Source organism: Mustela putorius, unplaced genomic scaffold (assembly GCF_011764305.1).
Source record: "Mustela putorius furo isolate JIRA1106 unplaced genomic scaffold, ASM1176430v1.1 tig00000139_pilon_pilon_pilon, whole genome shotgun sequence".
Lineage (NCBI taxonomy): Eukaryota > Metazoa > Chordata > Mammalia > Carnivora > Mustelidae > Mustela > Mustela putorius.
The window spans coordinates 11262623-11285605 of NW_025421293.1; the positions used below are offsets into that span (position 1 = coordinate 11262623).

The 22983-nt window shown below is 46.6% G+C and overlaps 2 protein-coding genes across 2 annotated transcripts in view; one reads left to right on the forward strand and one right to left on the reverse strand.

Annotated features, from left to right (window-relative positions):
* Positions 1–2: 2 nt before the first annotated feature.
* On the reverse strand, positions 3–22945 carry LOC101670221 (speedy protein E4A-like). Its single transcript, XM_045074874.1, has 6 exons — positions 22486–22945; positions 21793–21990; positions 20861–20919; positions 20291–20376; positions 18612–18780; positions 3–506 (listed from the first exon to the last, which is right to left on the reverse strand). Exons 1-6 carry the CDS (start codon positions 22763–22765, stop codon positions 3–5), a joined length of 1296 nt encoding a protein of 431 aa, XP_044930809.1. The 5' UTR covers positions 22766–22945.
* RBAK (RB associated KRAB zinc finger) overlaps positions 307–22983 on the forward strand; it is a 50986-nt gene continuing 28309 nt past the window's right edge. Inside the window, exons 1-2 of the mRNA XM_045075141.1 lie at positions 307–443; positions 1308–1366. The gene's annotated coding sequence lies outside the window, so the exon portion shown is untranslated. The remainder of the gene's footprint in view (positions 444–1307; positions 1367–22983) is intronic.

Consider the following 22983-nt stretch of genomic DNA (forward strand, 5'->3'; position numbering starts at 1 on the left):
GGTCACCGCTCGCCGTGGTTCCCAGGCTTTGGCCTCCGGCGGGCAACGGTCCCGGGGCCTACGGGGCTGCACGCTGTCCGGTCGCGCCGGCATCCAGCGGGCACGGCGCTGTGCGGGCGCGGCTCCGCGCAGGCGGGTCGGAGGCTCGAGCGTGGACTCTCGAGCTCGAGCCCCGGAGCCCGCGGGCTGGGCCGGAGGGGTCGGGCCGTGGCGGCGGCGACGGAGCAGGGCGGCTCGGCCCGGGCTCGGCCGGTCTGCGCCCGCGGGACGGGGAGGCCCTTAGAGACCGATTCGGGCCCCGGGAAGGTCGTCGACCTGAAGTGAGTTTGCCCGTGGGCCCAGAGCCGGCTCCGCGGGAACGGCGGCCCCGGGAGGTGGAGGAGGAGCAGCCCCCGCCCCGGAGTCCTCGGGAGCCTCGGGGCAGCTCGTCGTGTCCCGACGTGGTAGGTCGTGCGCTTGCGGATCTTGCGGGGGGCGGGGCGGCGAGAGAGCGCGAGCGGCTGGACCTGGAGGGTTGGGCACTCCCCCGGGACTGGAGACTCGTGGGACTCAACGTTTCCCGGGAGCGCAGGGGGTTCCCGCCTTCCCCCACCCCCGACCCCTTGCTCCCCTGGTTCCCTGTCCAGTTCCAGGCGCGTCTGTAAGCGCGCAGGAGCATGTGCTGACCCCGCTGGGTTGTGCCTGGGGCATCTCCCAGTGTAGGGCTGGACCAGCGTGCGTGGAGGAGTTGACAGGAGGAGACGGCCTGAGATGGGAGGGGGCTTGTTCTGGGTGATGGCGTCGGGAGGTAGGCATGCTCGCAGGACTCAGCTCCTGGGCCCGGGTTCTGTTCTCTCTGTTAAGGTTTTTTTTTTTTTGGAAAAGATTCTTAAGTGCAGCGATAACGGAGTTAAGTGATCTCATTTAAAAACAAAAGTATGCCTTGATGCACGTTGATCACACTTCCACACTTCAGAGAGCTGGTGTTTTCTGTTCCTGTGGATACCGTGACTTTAAGCACTTTGAATAGTCACAAAGAATGCGTGAACAGTGTAAGAGGGTTTTCTTTTCAACATTAATTTAATGAAGGCAACCTCTTTGAAAAATTAATGGGTGTTTATATTAACCAATGAGAGAAACCTGCTAATCACCTCCTGATATGTGGGAGTGACAACAGCTCTACTCTGATGTTTCTCCTTTTCTCACATTTTTAGACCCTTGTGAGTGTTCACAGGATAGGAGCTTTCTTTGGTGGTTCTCACACAGGATGTTCCCACCTCGGCAAGCTGCATTACCCGTGATTTCTATTATTTCTTCTGCTTCCCTAGGTCAGCCGTTAACAGTCTGTATGCTTTTCCAAGAGCAGCAGAGAATGAACGAATCCCAGGTGAGTTTTCCTGTCTTTGTATATGTTCTCTTGCTTAGCTTTGTAATGCATTTCAGAAGGGTTATATGGATTCAGATTTTATTTCTTTGACAGAGAGAGATCACAAGTAGGCAGAGAGGCAGGCAGAGAGAGAGGAGGAAGTAGGCTTCCTGCTGAGCAGAGAGCCCGATGTGGTGCTCAATCCTAGGACTCAGAGACCGTGACCCGAGCAGAAGGTAGAGCCTTAATCCACTGAGCCACTGAGGTGCCCCTGGATTCAGATTTTAAAATGGGAATGTGGAAATAAGAGACATTATCATGTAAAGTACAATTATTAGGGGGTCATATCAGCACCCAGAGTCTTTTTCTGAGTTCATGTGTGCAGATAGTAGGTTACCTCAGGGCTGTGTGGGTAGAGCAAACACATGACTGATGTTCCTGACAGTCTCAGAAAAGGAGAGTGCCGCCCGTTACATGATTTGAATTGACTGTTTCGTTACTTGTGGGTTTTCAAGATTTCCTGGGATTTGAGAAAATGTCTTTGTGGGAGTTGATGTAGTTATGGGTAGCTTTTCTAATAACAACCATTAAGTATTGCAACATATGGCTCATGCATGTAGCTTATCTAAACCGAGGGCCTGCTGGGTGAGCAAACTTCGGTGATCCAAGAAGACCTGTTTTCATTGTTCCTGTTTGATGCAGGGATAAAAGCTAAGGCTGAGGGAATGGCCTGCCCATCCTTAGATGCTTCTGTTACTGTTCATTTGGGTTGTGCAGTAAATAATAAAGCAAAGTATTCTTCTTTTTTTTTTTTTTTTAAGATTTTACTAATTTATTTGACAGAGATCACAAGTGGGGGAGTGGAAAGCAGGCTCCCCGCCGAGCAGAGAGCCAGATGTGGGGCTTGATCCCAGGATCCTGGGATCATGACCTGAGCCAAAGGCAGAGGCTTTAACCCACTGAGCCACCCAGGCGTCCCAGCAAAGTATTCGTTAGCAAATATATTCTTACTCTCATTCCCGTTTCAATTCTCAGCATCCCGGTTTCGTCCTCACCCCTCTCCCGAATGTTTTGGTGAAGATTAGCGGTGACGTAATTACAGTCAGATCCATCGGACATCTACTGTTGGCTTTGTTTCTTTCTCCTGCTTTTGTCTTCCTTTCGATTATGTATTTTTTATGATCCCATTTTACATCTTGTGTGCGGTTGTTAGCTCTAACACAGTTGTTATTTGTGATTGCTTTGCAATTTATAGTATGAAACTTTTAATTCATCACAGTTTATCTTCAGGTAAGGTACCATTTATTGCTTAGAGTTTGTGACTTCCATTGATCCCCGCTGGGTCATCACACTGTTGTGTCATTTTACTCTTACAAGTAGAATCAAGCCCATAGGACTAGTGATTTTTAAGCAAATAATTATTTTTTAAGGAATAAGAAAATAGCATAGCTACCATTTCTGGTACTCTTCATTTCTTTATGTAGATACAGATTTTTATCTGCTCTTACTTTCCTTCTGCCTGAAGGACTTCCGTCAACACCTCTAGTTGTTCTTTTTTTTCTTTTTCAAATTTTTATTTAAATTTTAATGAGTGAGCTTACAGTGCAATATTAGTTTCAAGAGTAGAGGTCAGTGAATCATCACTTACATAGGACACCTGGTGCTCATCAAAACATCTTCTTAATGCCCATCCCCCATCTAGCCCAACCCCACCCTCATCCCTCCCATCACCCCTCATCGTGTTCTCTTATGGTTTGATTCCCCTCTCCTCTTTTGTTCCTTCCCATATGTTCATCTGTTTTGTTTCTTAAATCCCATATTTATGAATCATGTGAGTGAAATCGTATGAAATTTGTCATTGTCTGACTGATTTACTTCATTTAGCATAATACCCTCTGGTTCTATCGAGGTCATTGCAAATGGTAAGATATCATTCTTTTTGATGGCTGAGTAATAATCCATTGTGTGTATACACCACAACGTCTTCATTCCTCAGTCGGGGGACATTTGGGCTCTCGCTGTAGTTTGGCTCTTGTGGATCATGCTGCTCTAAACATCGGGGTTCCATAAACATCGAAGGTTCTCCTTCGAGTCTGTATTTTTGTATCCTTTGGGTAAATTCCTAACCTAGAGTGTCATTGCTGGATTGTAGGGTATTTGTATTTTCAACTTTCTGGGGAACTGTTTTCCAGAGGGGCTGCACCAGCTTGCATTACCCCCAGCAGTGCACGAGGTTCGCCTTTCTCCGCATCCTCGCCAACCCCTGTTGCTTCTTGTGTCGTTGAGTTTAGCCATTGAGACAGCTGTGTGGTGGGATCTCGTTTTGATTTGTGTTTCCCTCATGATGAGTGACGTTGTGCATCTTTGCATGTAAGGCACATGCATTTGGCCCTAGGTATGTCTTTGGGGAAGTGTCTGTTCGTGTCCTCTGCCCATTTCTTGACTGGATTATTTGGTTTTGGGATGTTGAGTTTGATAAGTACTTTCTGGATTTTGGGACACTTTAAGCTGCTGCTGAATCTTTCAGCTCTTATATGTCGGAAAAGTCCTTTATTTTTGCCTTGGCTTTAATTTGAGGGGAGCGGGGCACCTGGGCAGCCCAGTGGGTTAAAGCCTCTGCCTTCGGCTCAGGTCATGATCCCAGGGTCCTGGGATCGAGCCCCACATCGGGCTCTCTGCTCAGCGGGGAGCCTGCTTCCCTTCCTCTCTCTCTGCCTGCTTCCCTACCTACTTGTGATCTCTGTCAGTCAAATAAATAGATAGAATCTTTAAAAAAAAAAAAAAACTTACAGTTTCAGGGGAGCTTTGTGGGTTTTATCCTGTACATCAGATGTGTTCCCCTACTGTCTTCCCACTTCCATTGTTCCCAAGAGAAATGTGATGTCATCCTCTCCATTCCTACGTTTGTCCTGTGGTTTTTGGTTTTTCTTCTAGATGCTTTTGAACTTTTCTCTTTATCCCTGGTTTTGAGCGTTTGGTTATGCTGTGTGTTGGTATTGCTTTCCTCCGGTCTCTGTGCTTGTGGGTCATTGAACTTCTTGGATCTGTGTGTTTATGATTTTCATCAACTTTGGGAAATTTTTGACCGTATTCCTTCAAATATTCCCCCCACCTCCCTCCATCTGTCCTCAGCGACTCCTTTTCCGTGTGTGTTACGCAGCGTGAAGTCGTCTCACAACTCACTGATATTCTTTGTTCTCTTCCAATTCCTTTTTCTCTGTGTGTTTCATTGTATAAAAGCTCCTGTGGCTGTTCTTCGTGTTCACTGATCTTTTTTTTTGGTGCTGTGTTAATCTAGTCGGGTGTTAACTTTCTCAGACATTGTAGTATTTATCTGTAGAAGTTCAGTTTGAGTCTTTTAAAATGTCTTTCCTGTTCCTACTCAGATGTTTTGAACATAAGGAATACGGTAATAAACTATTTTAATGATCAGTGCCACTTGTAACATCTGGGTCAGTTCTAGGCCCATTTCAGTAGATGTGTCATTTTCTGTGGTGGCTTGTCCTTCCCTGCATGTTTCCCCCAGTTTGTCAACCCTCCTCACCTGTTCTCGGTTCTCCCTCCCTGCTCCAGGGCTGGGAACTCTCAGGGCAGTAAGCAGAGGCCTCTCCTTGTTGATATCCTATCTCTGATTCCTGTTCTTCATTGCTGCCCTTTATTGCTTCAAGATCCGTGTCTTAAAAGCCACTGCTGTGAGGGCACCTGGGTGGCTCAGTGGTTAAAGCCTCTGCCTTTGGCTCAGGTCATGATCTCAGGGTCCTGGGATTGAGCCCCACATCAGGATCCCTGCTCAGCAGGGAGCCTGCTTCCCCCTCTCTCTCTGCCTGCCTCTCTGTGTACTTGTGATCTTTGTCTGTCAAACAAATAAATAAAATCTTTAAAAAAAAAAAAAAAGAAAGCCACTGCTTTGTATATTCTGTTTTTTGGTGTCCTCTCAGGAGGCAGGGTAAATCTGATTCTTATCTGTCTTTGTTGAAAGCAGTCCTAATGTCTGCCTGTATTTTGAATCATAGTTAGAAACTTTTCCCCACATTTGGGTTTTAGGAAAATTCACCCATTGTTTTTTCTGTGCGGTTTAATATTTTATATTGAGATCACTGATCCAGTTGGACTTTTTTCTTTCATGGTGTGGAGTATGGATGCAGTTTCATCCATGCCCAAATGACTATAGTTCTTCTAACACTGTTCATTAAAAATCAGTGGATTGTTATAATGTATTATAATAAAACAGGTCCTCGTGACATGTCATGTAATCATACAAGTATACTTGTAGACTTTGTGCTCTGTTCCACTGACCTATCTCCATCCGTATGCTGACACCGAACCCTTTTAATCATAAAGGTTGTGTTTTAAATCAAGTAGGGATTAGGCCCCCTCTACAGCTTTTTTATTTTTGAGATTTTCCTAGTTCTTGATTTTTTCTGCCCTCATATGAACTTTAGTGCCAGCTCACATAGTTCAAGGAAGAAAGCTTTTGGTATTTTTGTTGGGATCACATATCTGTTAAGTAATTGAGGGCAGAGTATTTATATCTTAGTGTTGACCCATCCAGGAACAAAGAACATCATTCCTTTTTTTTCAGGTGTGCTTCTGTGCCTTTCAGGAGTGTTTTAAAGCTTTCCTAGTATAGATTTTGTACATTTCTTGTTAACGCTTTTACCTTTTCTGTTACTCCATGAACTGTGTATATGCTTGAATTATATCTTCTTAGTCTGTTAATGTAACAAGGGCTGTTGGGTTTGTTTGAGTTTTTTAAAAATAATTTTCTTTTTCTTTCTTTCTTCCTTTCTTTTTTGTAAGTTTATTTAAGTCTGCACCCAACGTGGGGCTCAAACTGACAGCCCTGGGATCAAGAGTTGCACATTCTTGGGGTGCCTAGGTGGCTCAATGGGTTAAAGCCTCTGCCTTCGGCTCAGGTCATGATCCCAGGGTCCTGGGATCGAGTCCCACATCGGGCTCTCTGCTCGGCAGGGAGCCTGCTTCCCTTCACCTCTCGCTGCCTGCCTCTCTGCCTACTTGTGATCTCTGTCAGATGGATAAATAAAATCTTTAAGAAAAATAAAATAAAATGAAGAATTACACATTCTTTCAGCTGAGCCAGCCAGGCTCCTCCGGGCCTGTTGCTTTGTATGTCCTGATTTTATGTAACACTATTCTTTCATTGAGTTGGTTTTGTTGTTGATTCTCTTGTTTTGGGGTATAACATATCCGTTGCAAATAGAAAGAGTTTTACTCTCTCTGTTGATTAATATGCCTAGTTGTTTTCTCCAGCTGGAGGCAGTGAACATTTTGCCTCGTTACTGACCTTACTGGGATTGTCTCTTACGTTTGTCCATTAAGTAAAACCCTGACTTGAGAACTGAGAAGACTGCGTAAACATGCCCGTGCCTGTGCAGCTGTGTCTCTGTAACTTGTGTGTGCTCTCCTGTGATTCAGATTGTACATGTATCACACATACTCTGTGGATTAGGGTATGAGAGTGTGTGTGTATACACACATTCATGCTAGTGAAGTATCCACTCCTAGTTTCTTGAGGGTTTTTTATATCAGGTATGTATTTTGAACATTGTCAGAGGCTTTTTCAGCACCTTAGTGGCGATCAAAGTGTTTTCTTAGCCATATTAGAGTAGCCTATTACATGAATGGATTTCCGAAGATTGAACGAGTCAGTATTCTTGGCATAAGCACCACTTGGAGATCATATATTATTTTTTTCATTCTGGTGTTGGATTCTGTTTGCTAACATCTCGTTTTGGATGTTGGTGTTGATACGAGTGGTATCAAGCCGTCGTACTGATCACGTGGTCAGTCTTCTGACCCCTCCCATCCTTGCCTTGTGGACTCACTGAACCCAAAAAGTTGTGACTCTCCGTGGCAGTTCATCAGCTCACTTGGGCCGGATCAACTACAGTGTCCTGCTGTGGATTCTCTGTTGGCTCAACTCCTTCAGTCTCGGGCAGTCTTGGCTGTGGCACCTACGTCATGGGTAGAAAACCCTGTGTTGATACATGTTTTGTAAACAGGGTGATGGGACATGTCTGCTGAGCACTTTTCTTCTGAAACAGGAGTCGTGTGTCGGCAGTCCGGAGCACCACTGCTTGCAGCAGTGGCATCGGAAACACCCCCTTCAGGAGGCTCCAGCATCCCCTTGGCCCTCTGGGGTGGCCCTCTCGCTTGCTTCCGCCAGAGGATATCTTGAACATTTTGAGGAAAGTGTCTCCTGTGATAATCAGTTGTCCTGCTTTCTTGCAAGATTCTGATATCTGGAGGCTGAAATGATAGCTTGGTTTGGCGTACAGTTCTGGGTTTGCAATTCTTTTTCTTTCACAAGCCGTGGACAGTTGTCCAAGGGTTTTTCTCAGGTGAGAAGTAGAATGGCAGGTTCCAGGGTCAGTGGTGTTTTTCTCCCCACCTGTAACTTTTTAGGCATTTTTTTTCCTCCATTTTTTTGGTGTGGGGCATTTTATTGGGAAATTTCTAGATCCGTATCACCCCCCCCCCCAGTATTCTTGTTTGCAAATTGAATGCCCCTTGTGACATGAAGGCTTGTGTGATTCTTCAGCTCACGTATCATTTTTTGTTCTGCCTTTGATTCTTTGTGTTCGTCCTTCTGGTTTTCTCTTTCTGAAAGTGGAATCTGTTCGATCTGGCTTTTGTATCTCAAGCTTTATTTCATCATTTCAATTTCTTGTTATCGGAGACAATTCCTAAGTTAGATATTCTGTGTCCCATTTGTTACGTAAGTCTCTTACTTGGGGGTTTTTAAAAAAATTCAACAATTTGATCTTTAATTTCTAAGTAATCTCTGCTGGCTATTTTTTGGAGAATGTTCTCATTTTTTGGAAACCGTGTCCTGCTAAATTTATTGAAAAATACAAATCAATAGAAGTTGTTTCCTTTATGAAATTGGTTCTGTCATAGTTTAGCTGCTCACCTTGATACCTATCTTTAATTCACACCGTTTCCTGCAATTAGGTGATGATTCTAGATTTTTTAAAATATTTCAGTTTTTGAGACAGGAATTCCTGATAGCTCGTGTGAATATACTTAACTAATAATCCCATTTCACTCTTTTCTTTACGGAGGGGATGACTGCAGAGCTCTAGAAGTTACTGGACTAGGGAAATGCAGGTAGACACTACTTCAGTTTTTTTCTTCCTTTATTTTTTAATTGTGATAAGTTACATGTAACATGAAATTTACCGTTTTACCTTTAAAACATACAGCTCACGAGCATGAAGTACGTTCATGTGCTTGTGCAACCACCACCAACCATCCGTCTCGAGAACACTTCTCATCTTGTAAAACTAAAGCTCCGCCCCCATTACAGAGTAATGCCTCAACTCCCCCTGTCCCCTGCAAGTGTTGTCCTCTCTGTCGCTCTGATTGTGACTATTCTCAGCACCTAAGTGGACTCATCCAGTGTTTGTCTTTTTGTCACTGGTTTGTTTCGCTGAGCATCGTGTCTTCAGAGTCCATCCATGTTGGAACAGATGCCAGAATCTTCTTTTTAAGTCCGAATATTGCTTGCATTGTATGTGTGGCCTGCATTCTGCTTGTCTCTTTATCTGTCAATGGACACTTGGGTCACTTTTGCATTTTCGCTATTGGGAATGATGCAGCGTGGGTGTATAAATTCCTCTCTAAGACCCTACTTCTGGTTCTTTTAAGCGTGTCTCCCAAAGTGGACTTGCTGGATCATATGGGAAATTAATGCCAGATTTATTTTTAATTTTTGAGGAGCTCTCCTGGCTGTAGTGGCTCCCACAGTTTGCATTCCAGCGACAGTGCACGAGGGTTCCGATTTCTCCAACACGTGTTATTTGTATGCATTTTGGTAGTAGCCATGCTAAGGGACGGGAGGTGGTAACTCACTGTGGCTTTGATTTGATTTCCCTAATGGCTGGTGACGTTGATCATCTTCCCACATGCTCCTTGGACACGTGTGTGTCGTCTTTGAGAAATGTCTGTTCCAGTCCTTGGCCCATTTTGAATCATGTTGGTTTCTGTTGTTGGGTGGGTTTGAAGAGTTCTCTCTGTATTCTAGAATGAGGCTTTACCAGAAACATGATTGGCAGATATTTTCCCCATCCTGTAGGTTGCCTTTTTCTTCCGTGGAAGTGTCTTTTTCACACCTCTGGATGGAACTAGAGCGTATCATGCTTAGCGAAATAAGTCAAGCAGAGAAAGACAACTATCATATGATCTCCCTGATATGAGGAAGTGGTGATGCAACATGGGGGCTTAAGTGGGTAGAAGAAGAATCAATGAAACAAGATGGAATTGGGAGGGAGACAAACCATAAATGAATCTTAATCTCACAAAACAAACTGAGGGTTGCTGGGGGGAGGGGTTTGGGAGAAGGGGGTGGGATTATGGACATTGGGGAGGGTATGTGGTTTGGTGAGTGCTGTGAAGTGTGTAAACCTGGTGATTCACAGACCTCTACCCCTGGGGATAAAAATATATGTTTATAAAAAATTTTTTAAAAAAGACGGCATGGCTGGGCAGAGACTTCTCCCAGCTTGAGGATGGAGAGGGAACTCAATGGGAAGCCTGAGGGCATGTCCTGTGGGGGGACACCCACACCCACCCCTTCCCTTTAGCTAGTTTGTGCACAAGCCTGTCTTCCCATAGAGCAAGGCCATATACATCTCCCATGGGCAGGAGCTGACCCTGTTGTATTCTGTAACCATGACTTTCCTACCAAATGACTAATACAGGACTGGGTTCATGGGTGCATTAATTCAACACGCACTTCTTGAACCTCTCTTCCCATTGCCTCATGTCCTTGGTCCATAACGTATACTCTATATGTATTTGTTGAATGAATAAATGATGCCTTTTTTTAAGTTCAAGTGCAATACTGATCACCTCCTAGTCCCAACATAACTTAAACCTATGCAAAACAAAAAGGAATTCTGCAGTGTCTTTGAGAGTGTGGTAATATCTTGACAAGTCCTGCAGGCATCGGGTCTAATGGGATTGGGGAAGGGGACAGAGGGGTGGGGCGGGGAGTGGATTGGAAATAACGATAGTCCAGAATATCCATGACACTCGGATTTTAACAGAAGTGTTACTGTGGGGCGGAAATCAGGGAGGTTGGCGGGGCGGGGAAGGGGGGAGCATCTGAAGATTTGGGAGTTGAAGTTGACCTTGAGGACAAGTCGTTTTCCTCAGGTATAAGTGCAAAATTACCTAGACAGAAAACGCAATATAGGAACAGAGGGAAGTGTCCTTAGAAGGTTGAAACACCAAAGGGATGAGCATGTCGGATGAAGACGAAAGGGTTGGATCCAAGCTCAGAAGACTGGCCTTGACCCAGAACACCACTGAGTGGAGGAGGAGACCAGAGCTTTGAAGGACTTCATGCACATACCGTCCAAGGGCTTGGGGACGGTCTTGTAAGACACACCCGCGGAAGCATTCACAACAGATTCGTTTTATGTCTTGGGGGGGTGAATCGAGGCATTTGTGCTGCGAATGCTTAGGAGGAAAACAGTTACACTTGGTATCGCCATGGGAAGGGGACAGAAGGAGGATCAGGACCGGCTGCTTCGCTAGTCTGTTTGCTCAGGGCAGGGCCGTGTCCTTTCCTTCCTTCTGTCTCTTAGAAGGGTCTTCTGTTTGCTTCTCCTGGCTGATGTCAGGGTTGTTTGTGTATACAAGGAATAGTCTAAAAAAACACTATACTATAATCCTATCGTTTTTATACACGGGGTCAACAGTGTTTTTAAAAAGTAGTTTAATAAACAGTTACAAATGGTTTAAAAAAAGAAAAAAAGTAGAAGAAAGGTTAGGGTCCCACTTTCCCCCTCCATCCACCCAGGTAGCGAATTCTACTGAGGGATGAGACAAAAATACTCACAGGGCTATGAAGAAATGGATTCGCTGGTACTGCCAGGAGAAGAGGCCAGCACGGCTGAAGTAAGCTATGACCATAGACAGGAGATACTGGCGGCAAGAGGAGACACAGTGTCAGAGAGAGGTCACATCCTGCGGGAGGAAAACCAGTGGGGCATGGGGACAGGAGGCTGGAGCAGGTGCTCCCGCTTTGACGGACTGGGTGAATTTGCTTCTTTGGTGTCAAAAGGTTGGTTGCAAAGCAAAGAAGTCAAGGGAAGAGTTGATGGTGCTCCCAGGATAGCAAGCTGTGCTGGTCTGAGGGCTTGTCTTCAGGACAGCCGGCCTCTGGAGGGTCTCTGAGAAGCTGGAGCCACGGGTAGCCCCTCCCAAGAGCTGAGAAAGAAGGGAATTAAGGTGCCAACAGCCAGAGGGGCACGCCTGGGACTCAGGTCCCAGAGGACCTGCAGGAAACCACGAGGTCCCCAACGGGAAGTGTTGGCAGGATGAGGTTGGAGAAAGGGTTTTGGAGGCATCGCCCTGCCCCAGGACAGATGTTGGAGCAAGAACACATCTGAGTGGAGAACAATGATACCTTGTCGGATACGCTCAGATTTTTGTCCCAGGCCAGAAATTTTTGAATGACAGGATCCTCTGTGAAAAGAGGGCATAGGTCAGGTTGACAAGCAGAATGGGGTTACTGTGGGAGCATTCCAGGGCAAAGAGGAGAATGATGCCTCTCCTGGGGAAGTTCCAGGATGTGGCCAGCGGTGAGGCTGATGGGCAAAAGGGAGCAAAGACCAGTCACCGCCCGGACAACGTTGGTGGCTTCCGGCGTGGGGAGGCTGAGGGAGCACACCTGTAAGATTGGATGGGAAGTCAACAGGGACGCTGTCTCATCATGCATGGACATGCCACTGCGGAGACCACAGTCATTCCCTGTCATTTTCTCATCCCACAGTGACATAAGGGTATAAAGATGGCATGTCATTTCCACACCCCCTGCCCAACTCCACACACACAGCCAAAGACATTTAGAGTCAAAAGGCCAATAAGGGGAACCTGGGTGGCTCCATGGTTTAAAGCCTTAGCTGTGGCTCACGTCATGATCCCAGGGTTCTGGGATCGAGCCCCACATCAGGCTCTCTCCTCAACGGGGAGCCTTCTTTCCCCCTCTCTTTCTGTCTGCCTCTGCCTTCTTGTGATCTCTCTCTCTGTCAAATAAAAAAATAATATAACGAAAAAAAAAAAAAAACCAAACAGCAAAAGACCAGTAAGAACTAAGACATCTCAGGAGTGTAACTGAAACCGAGCTTTCTCATCCCAAATACAGACCTTTCTCCAAGTCTGGGAACCACAGCGAGCGGTGACCTGAACTCATATGGGAAGCAAGAGCAGCGCGGCAGCACTCCGCGTGCGCGAACAGGACACACAGGCCGGGCTTCACATGCGCAGGACAGCGGCAGCGGTGCGCCTGTTGGAGCCCACTCCAGAGACTACAAATACATGACCTTGAGTTCAAGGGCCCACAAGTTAGGGGACGTCTCGAAAAACCCACACATAAAAAGAAAAAAGGCAAGGGGAGGGGAGGGAAAGGTACGGAAGGGAAAAGGAAGGGAGAGGGAAGCGGAAGGAAAGGAGAAATAAAGGGAAAAACTGAAAAGAAAAAGACAATCCCGCCTTATCTAGGATGAGAGTAGCGGTAGAGGGAACGTGGCTGCCGCTGAGGGAGAAGCGGAGGGAATGGGAGTAGCTACTGAGACAGGCGCCCCGGAGTTGCCCGCGGGACTCTTCCTGAGTCCCTGCTCCTATTTCTTTCTAGTTTTCTCCGTGTTTCCCCTTCACAAAGCAGCTCCTCCTTGTTTGTCACTCAGTCTTATTTATTTGACACAGAGAGAGAGATCCCATGTAGACACAGAGGCAGGTGGAAGGTGGGGGGTAAGCAGGCTCCCTGCTGAGCAGAGAGCCCCATGCGGGGCTCGATCCCAGGACCCTGAGATCATGACCTGATCCGAGGCAGCTGCTTCACTGACTGAGCCACATCACACCCCTGATCCCCACCACTATCCTACTTCTCCATCTCCAGGCACTGGACTTCTTCCCTCACTCCTGCTTCTCAGGACAAGCCCGCTGCTCCTCTGCTGTGTGGCTGAACTTCGCTGTTGCTGCCTCCTGACCTCCCCTCAGCGGCCACCTATAGGCCTGGATGCTTTCCGGTTCCAGAAGCTTGGCTGCTCTGACTCTTCTGTGCTCTGGGAGCCACACGTGCTTCTGCCATCAGCTCACACTTCCGAACCACCTCCCTGGATCCGTATTCCTTCTCAGCCTTCGGTGGCCTCTAGCCTCTCCCACTTTCTCAGCTGGTCCCTCTCTCTATCCTCCAAGTCTCTTAAGCTTCACCCGCTTCTGAGCAGCCTCGGCTCCCCCTTCTCTTCAACTGGATCCGTCCTGATCTCAGTTTCTCTAGGTGTCCAGGCTGAAACCACAATGTTCTGCTCCAGTGTTCCCAAGCACTCCCAGTTCTCACCTGTCATCAGTCAGCGGACTGTTTGCTTTCTCGCCTGTTTGTTACTGCTTTATTGTGTGCATCCACCGTCCTGTTTCTTGTGCCTTTTCATTCAGATCTTTCCTCATTTGAGTTGTTTCCTCATCTGCCTTTACCTGCCACCTTGCAGAGACGTAAAGCTTCTTAAATATACATTTTAAGTCCTAAGTGTCTCATGTGTTATATCTGTTTCCAAGCTGCCATACTGTTTCTCCTCTTTGTTTCCGTGTCTGCAGAATCTAGCCTCTGCTGTTCCCAGTCCATCAACTGTGTCCCAATTCTGAATGCCATCCCTCTCCTTGAGCTGCTGTAATCAGATGCTGATGTCCCTGTGGCTCTTCTGACTTTGGTGTTTTCACTTTCTGAAATTGCTCCAGGCTTAGGAGTTCACCTTATGTATCAGAACTGCACCCCAACCCCAACACACACACACACACACACACACACACACACACTAAATTTTCCCTTCGGTTTCTCTTTACTCCATTGCTTGTTGTTCCTCTATAGAGTGCTGTGTTCATCTCCTAAATATCTCACATCTCCCAAGCTATTCCAAATCCCCATGAGGACCCCATTATTTCAATCCTTATTTGTTCAACTTCTCCAACATCTCCTGTGATAGATCTGTCCCCAAACTGTTACCTTCCCTGACCAACTGAGTTTTGCCAATCTCCTACCATAGCCAGTGTGTTGTATAAATAATTTTTCAGATACCTCTCCCTCCCTGCTCCCTGGGAGAGAACCTCTACATCTTTGGAATCCTGAGTGATAGGAGTGTTTGTTACTCACACTGGAGCAAACTTGAGTTTGTGCTAATGAGATGAGTCAGGATAGGGCCAGCCATACCAGGAACCCAACAGGCGTGGGGCTTTGAACCACTTGATATCAGCCCAATCTCTAGGGGAAGGAAGAGAGTTGGAGACTGTGTTCGATGTATGGCCAATGATGGAGTTAATCACACTTGCATAAAGAAACCCCAGTAAAAACTCTGGTCACCAAGCTCAGGTGAGCTTCATGACGGGTGATATGCATCTATGTGCCAAGACATCCATGGGATGCTTCCCGCGGACACTGAAGCTTGGTATTTGAGACAGCCCCAGTATTCTCTGGTGCTACCATCTCCCAAGATGGTTTCCTCCAATATTCAGGATTCCTGCCATTAACTCTTTCTTCTCCATGCCTCTCTTATTTGACAGCTTAAGCTTCTCCTAACTTACTGTGTTTCTCAGAAAGTTCTCCCAAGGCCTCATTTCTTTCCAGTTGTTCTATTTCATCCCATACTGTAGATTTTCCTTCTACCAAAGAAGGGTGCTCCCTTGCACCTGTGGGTCTGCTGGCCATAGCTCATCGCCTAAAATGCATACTCTCACTGAGGCACGTTCCCTTTTTGTGAATTTCAGATTATCTAGGTCCCCATAGCTCTGTCTTCCTTCTTTCCCTTTTCCTGCCTCAATATCTTTGCCTTGTTTCTTGCTTTAAGACACAAGCTCAGGGTTCACTTAATCTTCTTTTTTTTTCTACATAAAAGGTAACTTCTACTTGGGGCACTTGGGTTGCTCAGTGGGTTAAATGTCTGCTTTCGGCTTAGGTCATGATCTGATGGTCCTGGGATCGAGTTCGCCCGTATCCGCATCTGGTTCTCTGCACAGAGGGGAGCCTGCATCCCCTGTCTCTTTCTGCCTGCCTCTCTGCCTACTTGTGATCTCTCTCTGTCAAATAAATAAATAAAAGCTTAAAAAAAAAACCCACATCCTCATTAAAAAAAAAAACTTACACTTATTTTTCAAAGGTAAGAAGTGTGGCTGAATAATCACAGCCCCGTTAAGAAAGAGTGTCATTGGACAGTGAACAGTAAGACCAACTGAGATGACCACAAACACCTCGAAGATGAAGACTTTTATCTTTATTATGTTTCCTCAAGAGACACATTGCAGTGTCCTCTTTAATAACCTAAAATAACATAAAACAACTTACAAACGTGTCATCCAGGCAAGTAAAAGAATTACAACTGATTCCCACTTTTTAATAATGAAGACTACATGTCAAATAAACATTTACAGTAATAACAACTTGAGGGAATCACCTACCTAGTTATAAGTGTAATTGATATATAGCTATAGTAAAAACACAAAAACCTATCCCGAATATGTCAACAATATTTTATCTACAGGTGTAATCTCATCACAAAACATTTTTTGAAAACTAGTTTTGAAAACTATGACTATTTCAGAACTTTTAAAAATAAATACATAAATATAAAATATAAAAATAAATAAAATAGTTCTAAGGACAACATTTTCAAAATATACCAATGAAATTCATGGCCTAATATTAGGTTAAGATAATCCTTTGTCTCTCGTTTTATATTTTTGAAGTAATCTCCTTCTTGATTGTGTCCCAATGCATATAAAACAGGATCTCCAACTCCTACCTCAAGCGAGATTTGACTTAAAAAATCTGGAATATTTGATACCACCCCAGGAAAGGGTGGATCCTGATCAAAAGCCTGGTTTCTTATTGTCCTTCTCTGGACTCCTATAGGTACTCCCATCTCCTCAGAGAACAATATGAAAATTCCCTTTAGCTCATTTTAGAAGTTCTTGGGTTCTTCTAGATTATCTGCACAAGAGACTCCTCTCTTCCTTCCTCATGCCTGTTGTTAGCGTCTAGATTGATTTCCTGCTGTAAACCTGCGTCTCTCCGGGGCTCAGGGATCTGAAATTGAGAGAAAGAGAGGAAGTCAGATCGCAAGGAGTCAACGCTCCAGACATCTTGGTCAGTTCTAACCAGAATTTAGACTAATTCATAAATCCAACTTACTCTCTAATCCTTCATTCTAAACCCCAATTCATTTTCAGTTATGACTCTTGGACTTTGGTGACCCTGACTCCCCAAATTTTCTCCTGAGCCTAAGGTCACACCCGGTTATCTGCTTGATAGCCAGGACTCTAGGTGATTCTGCTCAGGGAGTAAAGCAAACTTGAGGGTCGCCTGGGTGGCATAGTTGGTTGAGCGTCTGCCTTCGGCTCAGGTACCCGGGAATGAGTTCCACATCAGGCTCCTTGCTCAAATGAGGAGCCTGCTTCTCCCTCTGCCTGCTACTCCCCTGCCTGTGTTCTCTCTCTGTCTCTGACAAATAAAATCTTTAAAAATAAAACAAAAACAAAACAACAACAAAACAAACAAACAAACTTGAGAGAATGTTGCTTTAGACCTGAAACTCACCTTGGTCCTTTTGTGCTACTTAAAGTCTGAACAAAGAACCATACTGCAAACATCAACATCATGAACCATGAGACCACATAATCCTCCATTCTAACCCTAGATCCTAATGTTTAACCATAACACCTAGTCCTAAATTTGGTCAGTACTACATGGTCTGAATGTTTGTCTCTTCACCTCCCTCAAATTTGTACATTGAGATCCTAACCCACAAGGTGATGGTGCTATAAGATGAGGTCTTCAGGATGATATGGCCATGGGGGGGGGGCCTCAACAATGGCAGTAGTGCTCTGATAAAAGAGACCCCAGTGACATAACTCAGAACCCACTTAGTCTGCAACCCAGAAAAGGGTCCGGCACCCTGCTCTCAGACTTCCAGCCTCCAAATCATGAGAAATAAATGTCTTGCTCAAAGCCATGTAGTACTTCGTTGTGGGAGCCCGAATGGACTGAGAACTAGTTCACATGATTTAAACCAAAGCTTTACTTTATCCTCTGCCCAAATCTATAACTCTACATGCTGATCACAATAAGCTATGCTAAAACTAGTATATCATTTTTTTTAAAGATTTTATTTATTTATTTGACAGACAGATCACAAGTAGGCAGAGAGGCAGGCAGGGAGAGAGGGGGAAGCAGGCTCCCGCCTCAGCAGAGAGCCCGATGTGGTGCTCGATCCCAGGATCCTGGGATCATGACCTGAGCCAAAGGCAGAGGCTTAACCCACTGATCCACCCAGGCACCCTGAAACTAGTATTTCTGAAGGTTTACTCATTCTGACAAACTCCTTGACTGTGAACCTGAGGGGAAAGATGTAATGGAACGAGATGAGAGACTCGTCCAGAAGTGGGCAGGGGACACAAAGGACTGACAGATGCCATCTGGCCTCAGCAATGTGTTCGCAAGCAAATCTGGATGAACACACAGCTAGTCCTAATTTTATCTTTTATTATTGGATACATAGACTCTTCCATCCAATGCCCTATTGTTAGACATTTACTTTGTTGTAAATAAATCCCCAGAATTCATATCTCTGAGGCATGAAAGAGAAAGTAAAAACAAAATGTAGGGGGAAAATTGGAAACTTGCTCCCTTTTCAAAGAAAGTCAACATTTCCTCAGAGCTATCATCTGGGCCCAGTTGGTTTCAATGGAATTATTTCAGCCAAGTCCATGCCTCTGTGATAAACTGGTTTTCCTGAGGTCCTTAAGGTTTTCCACACGTCTCCCTGAGTCATGGCTCTGTGGGGTTGTCAGCTCGTGGCTGGGACCTGAGTGCGTGTACAGCTTCCACCTCCTAGCGCATGGAAGGCTGACATGTGGGGCTAGGGAGAGGAGCGTCGGTTCAGCTACTGGATTCCTCATATCTCCTCATTACACAAGAAATCATTGTGCCTGGACCCATGAGGACAGAGACCTACCTTCCCTTAGGCCGATGACCTCAGGCCTCCATGGCCCTAGGAGACCTAGGGCATCAGAGTGAGGCGGTCTCGCCCCCACACCCACAGGTCTGGATCAAAAGCCTGGATCTAGAAGACAAGCGGCCCCATGAGAACACAACCCTTAATTCTTTCTGGTCCCAAATCCCCATGTCCCTCGCTGCACCTCCTCTCTCTCCCATTGGGCCCCACACCCCAAATCCCTCCAGCCAACATACCTCTTCACACTCTTCTCGGGACACCCTGGTCCTCCAGTTCATGGATCGTATAAATTGGAATCTCAGTTTGTGGAACAAGGGTCGCTCAGACCGGTTCTTCCCATAGAGGAATGAAAAGATGGCCTGTTTGGGGGCCTGGTTATCCTCTTCCATATCATTGGCCAGGTAGCTGGAGAGAGACATCAGGTGGATGGTCAGGAGCAGGACAGGAAGGATGCCCCTCCCCCACCTGAGCTCAGCTTCCCAGCAAGGACACAGGTTGCTTATTACCCAGTGTCACAGAGTGCCACTCAGTCATCAAGAAGGCATGGCTGGGCAGAGACTTCTCCCAGCTTGAGGATGGAGAGGGAACTCAATGGGAAGCCTGAGGGCATGTCCTGTGGGGGGACATCCACACCCACCCCTTCCCTTTAGCTAGTTTGTGCACAAACCTGTCTTCCCATAGAGCAAGGCCATATACATCTCCCATGGGCACGAGCTGACCCTGATCTATTCTGTAACCATGACTTTCCTACCAAATGACTAATACAGGACTGGGTTCATTGGGTGCATTAATTCAACACGCACTTCTTGAACTTCTCTTCCCATTGCCTCATGTCCTTGGTCCATAAGGTGTACTCTATATGTATTTGTTGAATGAATAAATGATGCTTTTTCTCATGTTCAAGTGCAATACTGATCACCTCCTAGTCCCAACATAACTTAAACCTCTGCAAAACAGAAGGAATTCTGCAGTGTCTTTGAGAGTGTGGTAATATCTTGACAAGTCCTGCAGGCATCCAGTCTAATGGGATTGGGGAAGGGGACAGAGGGGTGGGGCGGTGAGTGGATAGGCAATAACCATAGTCCAGAATATCCATGACACTCGGATTTTACAGAAGCGCTGCTGCGGTGCGGAAGTCAGGGAGGTGGGCAGGGCGGGGAAGGGGGGAGCATCTGAAGATATGGGAGTTGAAGTTGACCTTGAGGACAAGTCGTTTTCCTCGCGTATAGGTGCCAAATTACCTAGACAGAAAACGCAATATAGGAACAGAGGGAAGTGTCCTTAGAAGGTTGAAACACCAAGGGGATGAGCAAGTCGGACGAAGACGAAAGGGTTGGATACAAGCTCAGAAGCCTGGCCTTGACCCAGAATACCACTGGCCCTGGAGAGTGAAGGAGGAGACCAGAGCTTTGAAGGACTCAATGCACATAGTGCCCACAGGATTGGGGACGGTCTTGTAAGACACACCCGCGGAAGCATTCACAACAGATCTGTGCTATGTCTTGGGGGCGTGAATGGAGGCATTTGTGCTGGGAATGCTTAGGAGGAAAACAATTACACTTGTTATCGCGGTGGGAAGGGGACAGACAGAGGATCAGGACTGGCTGCTTCGCTAGTCTGTTTGCTCAGGGCAGGGCGTTTCCATTCCTTCTTTCTGTCTCTTAGAAGGGTCTTCTGTTTGCTTCTCCTGGCTGACGTCAGGGTTGTTTGTGTTTACAAGGAACAGTCTAAAAAAACACTGTACTATAATCCTATCTTTTTTAACAGGGGGTCAACATTTTTTTTAAAAAGTAGTTTAATAAACAGTAAGAAATGGTTTAAAAAAAAAAAAGTAGATGAAAGGTTAGGGTCCCACTATCCCCCTCCATCCACCCAGGTAGCGAATTCTACTGAGGGATGAGACAAAAATACTCACAGGGCTATGAAGAAATGGATTCGCTGGTACTGCCAGGAGAAGAGGCCAGCACGGCTGAAGTAAGCTATGACCATAGACAGGAGATACTGCCAGCAAGAGGAGACACAGTGTCAGACAGAGGTCACATCCTGGGCGAGGAAAACCAGTGGGGGATGGGGACAGGAGGCTGGAGCAGGTGCTCCCGCTTTGACAGACTGGGTGAATTTGCTTCTTTGGTGTCAAAAGGTTGGTTGCAAAGCAAAGAAGTCAAGGGAAGAGTTGATGGTGCTCCCAGGATAGCAAGCTGTGCTGGTCTGAGGGCTTGTCTTCAGGACAGCCGGCCTCTGGAGGGTCTCTGAGAAGCTGGAGCCACGGGTAGCCCCACCCACGAGCTGAGAAAGAAAGGACTTAAGGTGCCAACAGCCAGAGGGGCATGCCTGGGACTCAGGTCCCAGAGGACCTGCAAGAAACCACGAGGTCCCCAACGGGAAGTGTTGGCAGGATGAGGTTGGAGAAAGGGTTTTGGAGGCATCGCCCTGCCCCAGGACAGATGTTGGAGCAAGAACACATCTGAGTGGAGAACAATGATACCTTGTCGGATACGCTCAGATTTTTGTCCCAGGCCAGAAATTTTTGAATGACAGGATCCTCTGTGAAAAGAGGGCATAGGTCAGGTTGACAAGCAGAATGGGGTTACTGTGGGAGCATTCCAGGGCAAAGAGGAGAATGATGCCTCTCCTGGGGAAGTTCCAGGATGTGGCCAGCGGTGAGGCTGATGGGCAAAAGGGAGCAAAGACCAGTCACCGCCCGGACAACGTTGGTGGCTTCCAGCGTAGGGCGGCTGAGGGAGCACACCTGTAAGATTGGATGGGAAGTCAACAGGGACGCTGTCTCATCATGCATGGACATGCCACTGCGGAGACCACAGTCATTCCCTGTCATTTTCTCATCCCACAGTGACATAAGGGTATAAAGATGGCATGTCATTTCCACACCCCCTGCCCAACTCCACACACACAGCCAAAGACATTTAGAGTCAAAAGGCCAATAAGGGGAACCTGGGTGGCTCCATGGGTTAAAGCCTTAGCTGTGGCTCACGTCATGATCCCAGGGTTCTGGGATCGAGCCCCACATCAGGCTCTCTCCTCAACGGGGAGCCTGCTTTCCCCCTCTTTTTCTGTCTTGCCTCTGCCTGCTTGTGATCTCTCTCTCTCTCTCTCTCTCTGTCAAATAAATAAATAAAATATCAAAACAAAACAAAACAAAAGACCAATAAGAACTAAGACATCTCAGGAGTGTAACTGAAACCAATCTTTCTCATCCCAAGTACAGACCTTTCTCCAAGTCTCACCTAATCCTCTGTCATTTTTATGTGTCCCCAGTGAGGGATCATTATGGAGTCCTCCAAGGATGGAGAGCTCACCAACCTTCAGAGAATGCTTTTCCACTGGAAAATTCTTTTCCATTGGAAGCTTCTTGAATTTAAAGAGAAAATGGAAGAGGGTTGGAGGAGATCTTCTTACCAAGCAACTTTTTGAAGACCTCGTGGTGTTCAGGGAGCACTGAAGACACCCGTTGTCTCTTCAACTTCATCTTGAGGCCACACAGTGACTCCACGACCCAGATGTCCTCAGCGCCAGAGCCTGTCTCCTCATCTGACTCATCCCTTCCTCTCTTCCTTGTGGGGGACTCAGGCATGGGGCGGGGGTCTACCCAGGGGGCTGAGTGAAGAAACCAGGCTACAGTATAAGGCTTTGGTCTTTGGAATTCAGCCACCCCTTCTCCCCCTCCCAAAACCCCAACTTCCCCTTCATTCGCTCCAGCCTTACTGACAATTGACATCTCCCCAACCATGTTTCCATCTTTCTCCTTTGTTGATACACATCTGTCCCCATTCATCTTTGGCACTGTTTCACCACCCGCATCCTCAAAATTTCATTGTAGATAACTTCTGCCCTGGGAATAATGGCATAATTTCCTCTCTTCCTTTACCTCCTCTTTGGACCTCATCTCCTAACCCACTTTCCCTGCTTCCTGGGCTTTCCTTCCATGGTTATAGTTTTGTCCCCAACTCCTATACTTTCCTTCTCCAATCCCCGGCTTTCTGGATCTCTCCTGTCACACACACCCTACTCAGACACTCCTTCCTGACTTTTGTACCCATTCCTCTTTACTAGCCAAGCCTCCCAAGTTCCTTCCTCTTCCTCCTTTCTCACCTGATGGTCCTGGGATTTCATCATCCACCACATTGAGATGGTACCCTGAGGTGCTAGGCTGGGGACTCTGGTCCTCAGACTGGGAATGCGGTTGATTAGGTTGATCATCAGCCATGATTTTTCCCAAGCTCTTTCTGTCCTCCCAGCAACCTGAGACCCTGTTCTGGGCACATTCCGACCGAACACAAGCCCGTGATCCCTTCTCCAAGCTGGGGCAAAGCCAGGAGTGGCCAAAAGGTCTGTGAAGATACAGTTGTCCACCTCTGCTGCCAAGCACCATGGAATCTGGTCCTTCCAATCAGGAAGGTCGGAAGCCTCTGATGTCACAGGTCATTCCAGCCTGGCAACCAGTTTGAAGGGAAACACGTAACTGCCACACTGATGTCCAGTTTTGCATCTCGAGGTAAGGGCTGTTTCCAGCCACCGACCCAGCCTTGGACCATCCTCCAAAACTGTCCTCGAGGGGTGTGGATCGCTCTACTCCTCTCCAGCAGATGC

Excerpts from the sequence above, each read along its gene's own strand:
- LOC101670221 (XM_045074874.1), bottom strand. The coding sequence starts at position 22,765 with ATGGTGCTTGGCAGCAGAGGTGGACAACTGTATCTTCACAGACCTTTT. Across the intron at positions 20,920-21,792 it reads GGTCTTCAAAAAGTTGCTTG|AGGATCCTGTCATTCAAAAA; the intron begins GTAAGAAGATCT and ends CTCTTTTCACAG. Across the intron at positions 507-18,611 it reads CCCGAGAAGAGTGTGAAGAG|GTCCAGCCGCTCGCGCTCTC; the intron begins GTATGTTGGCTG and ends CCAACCCTCCAG.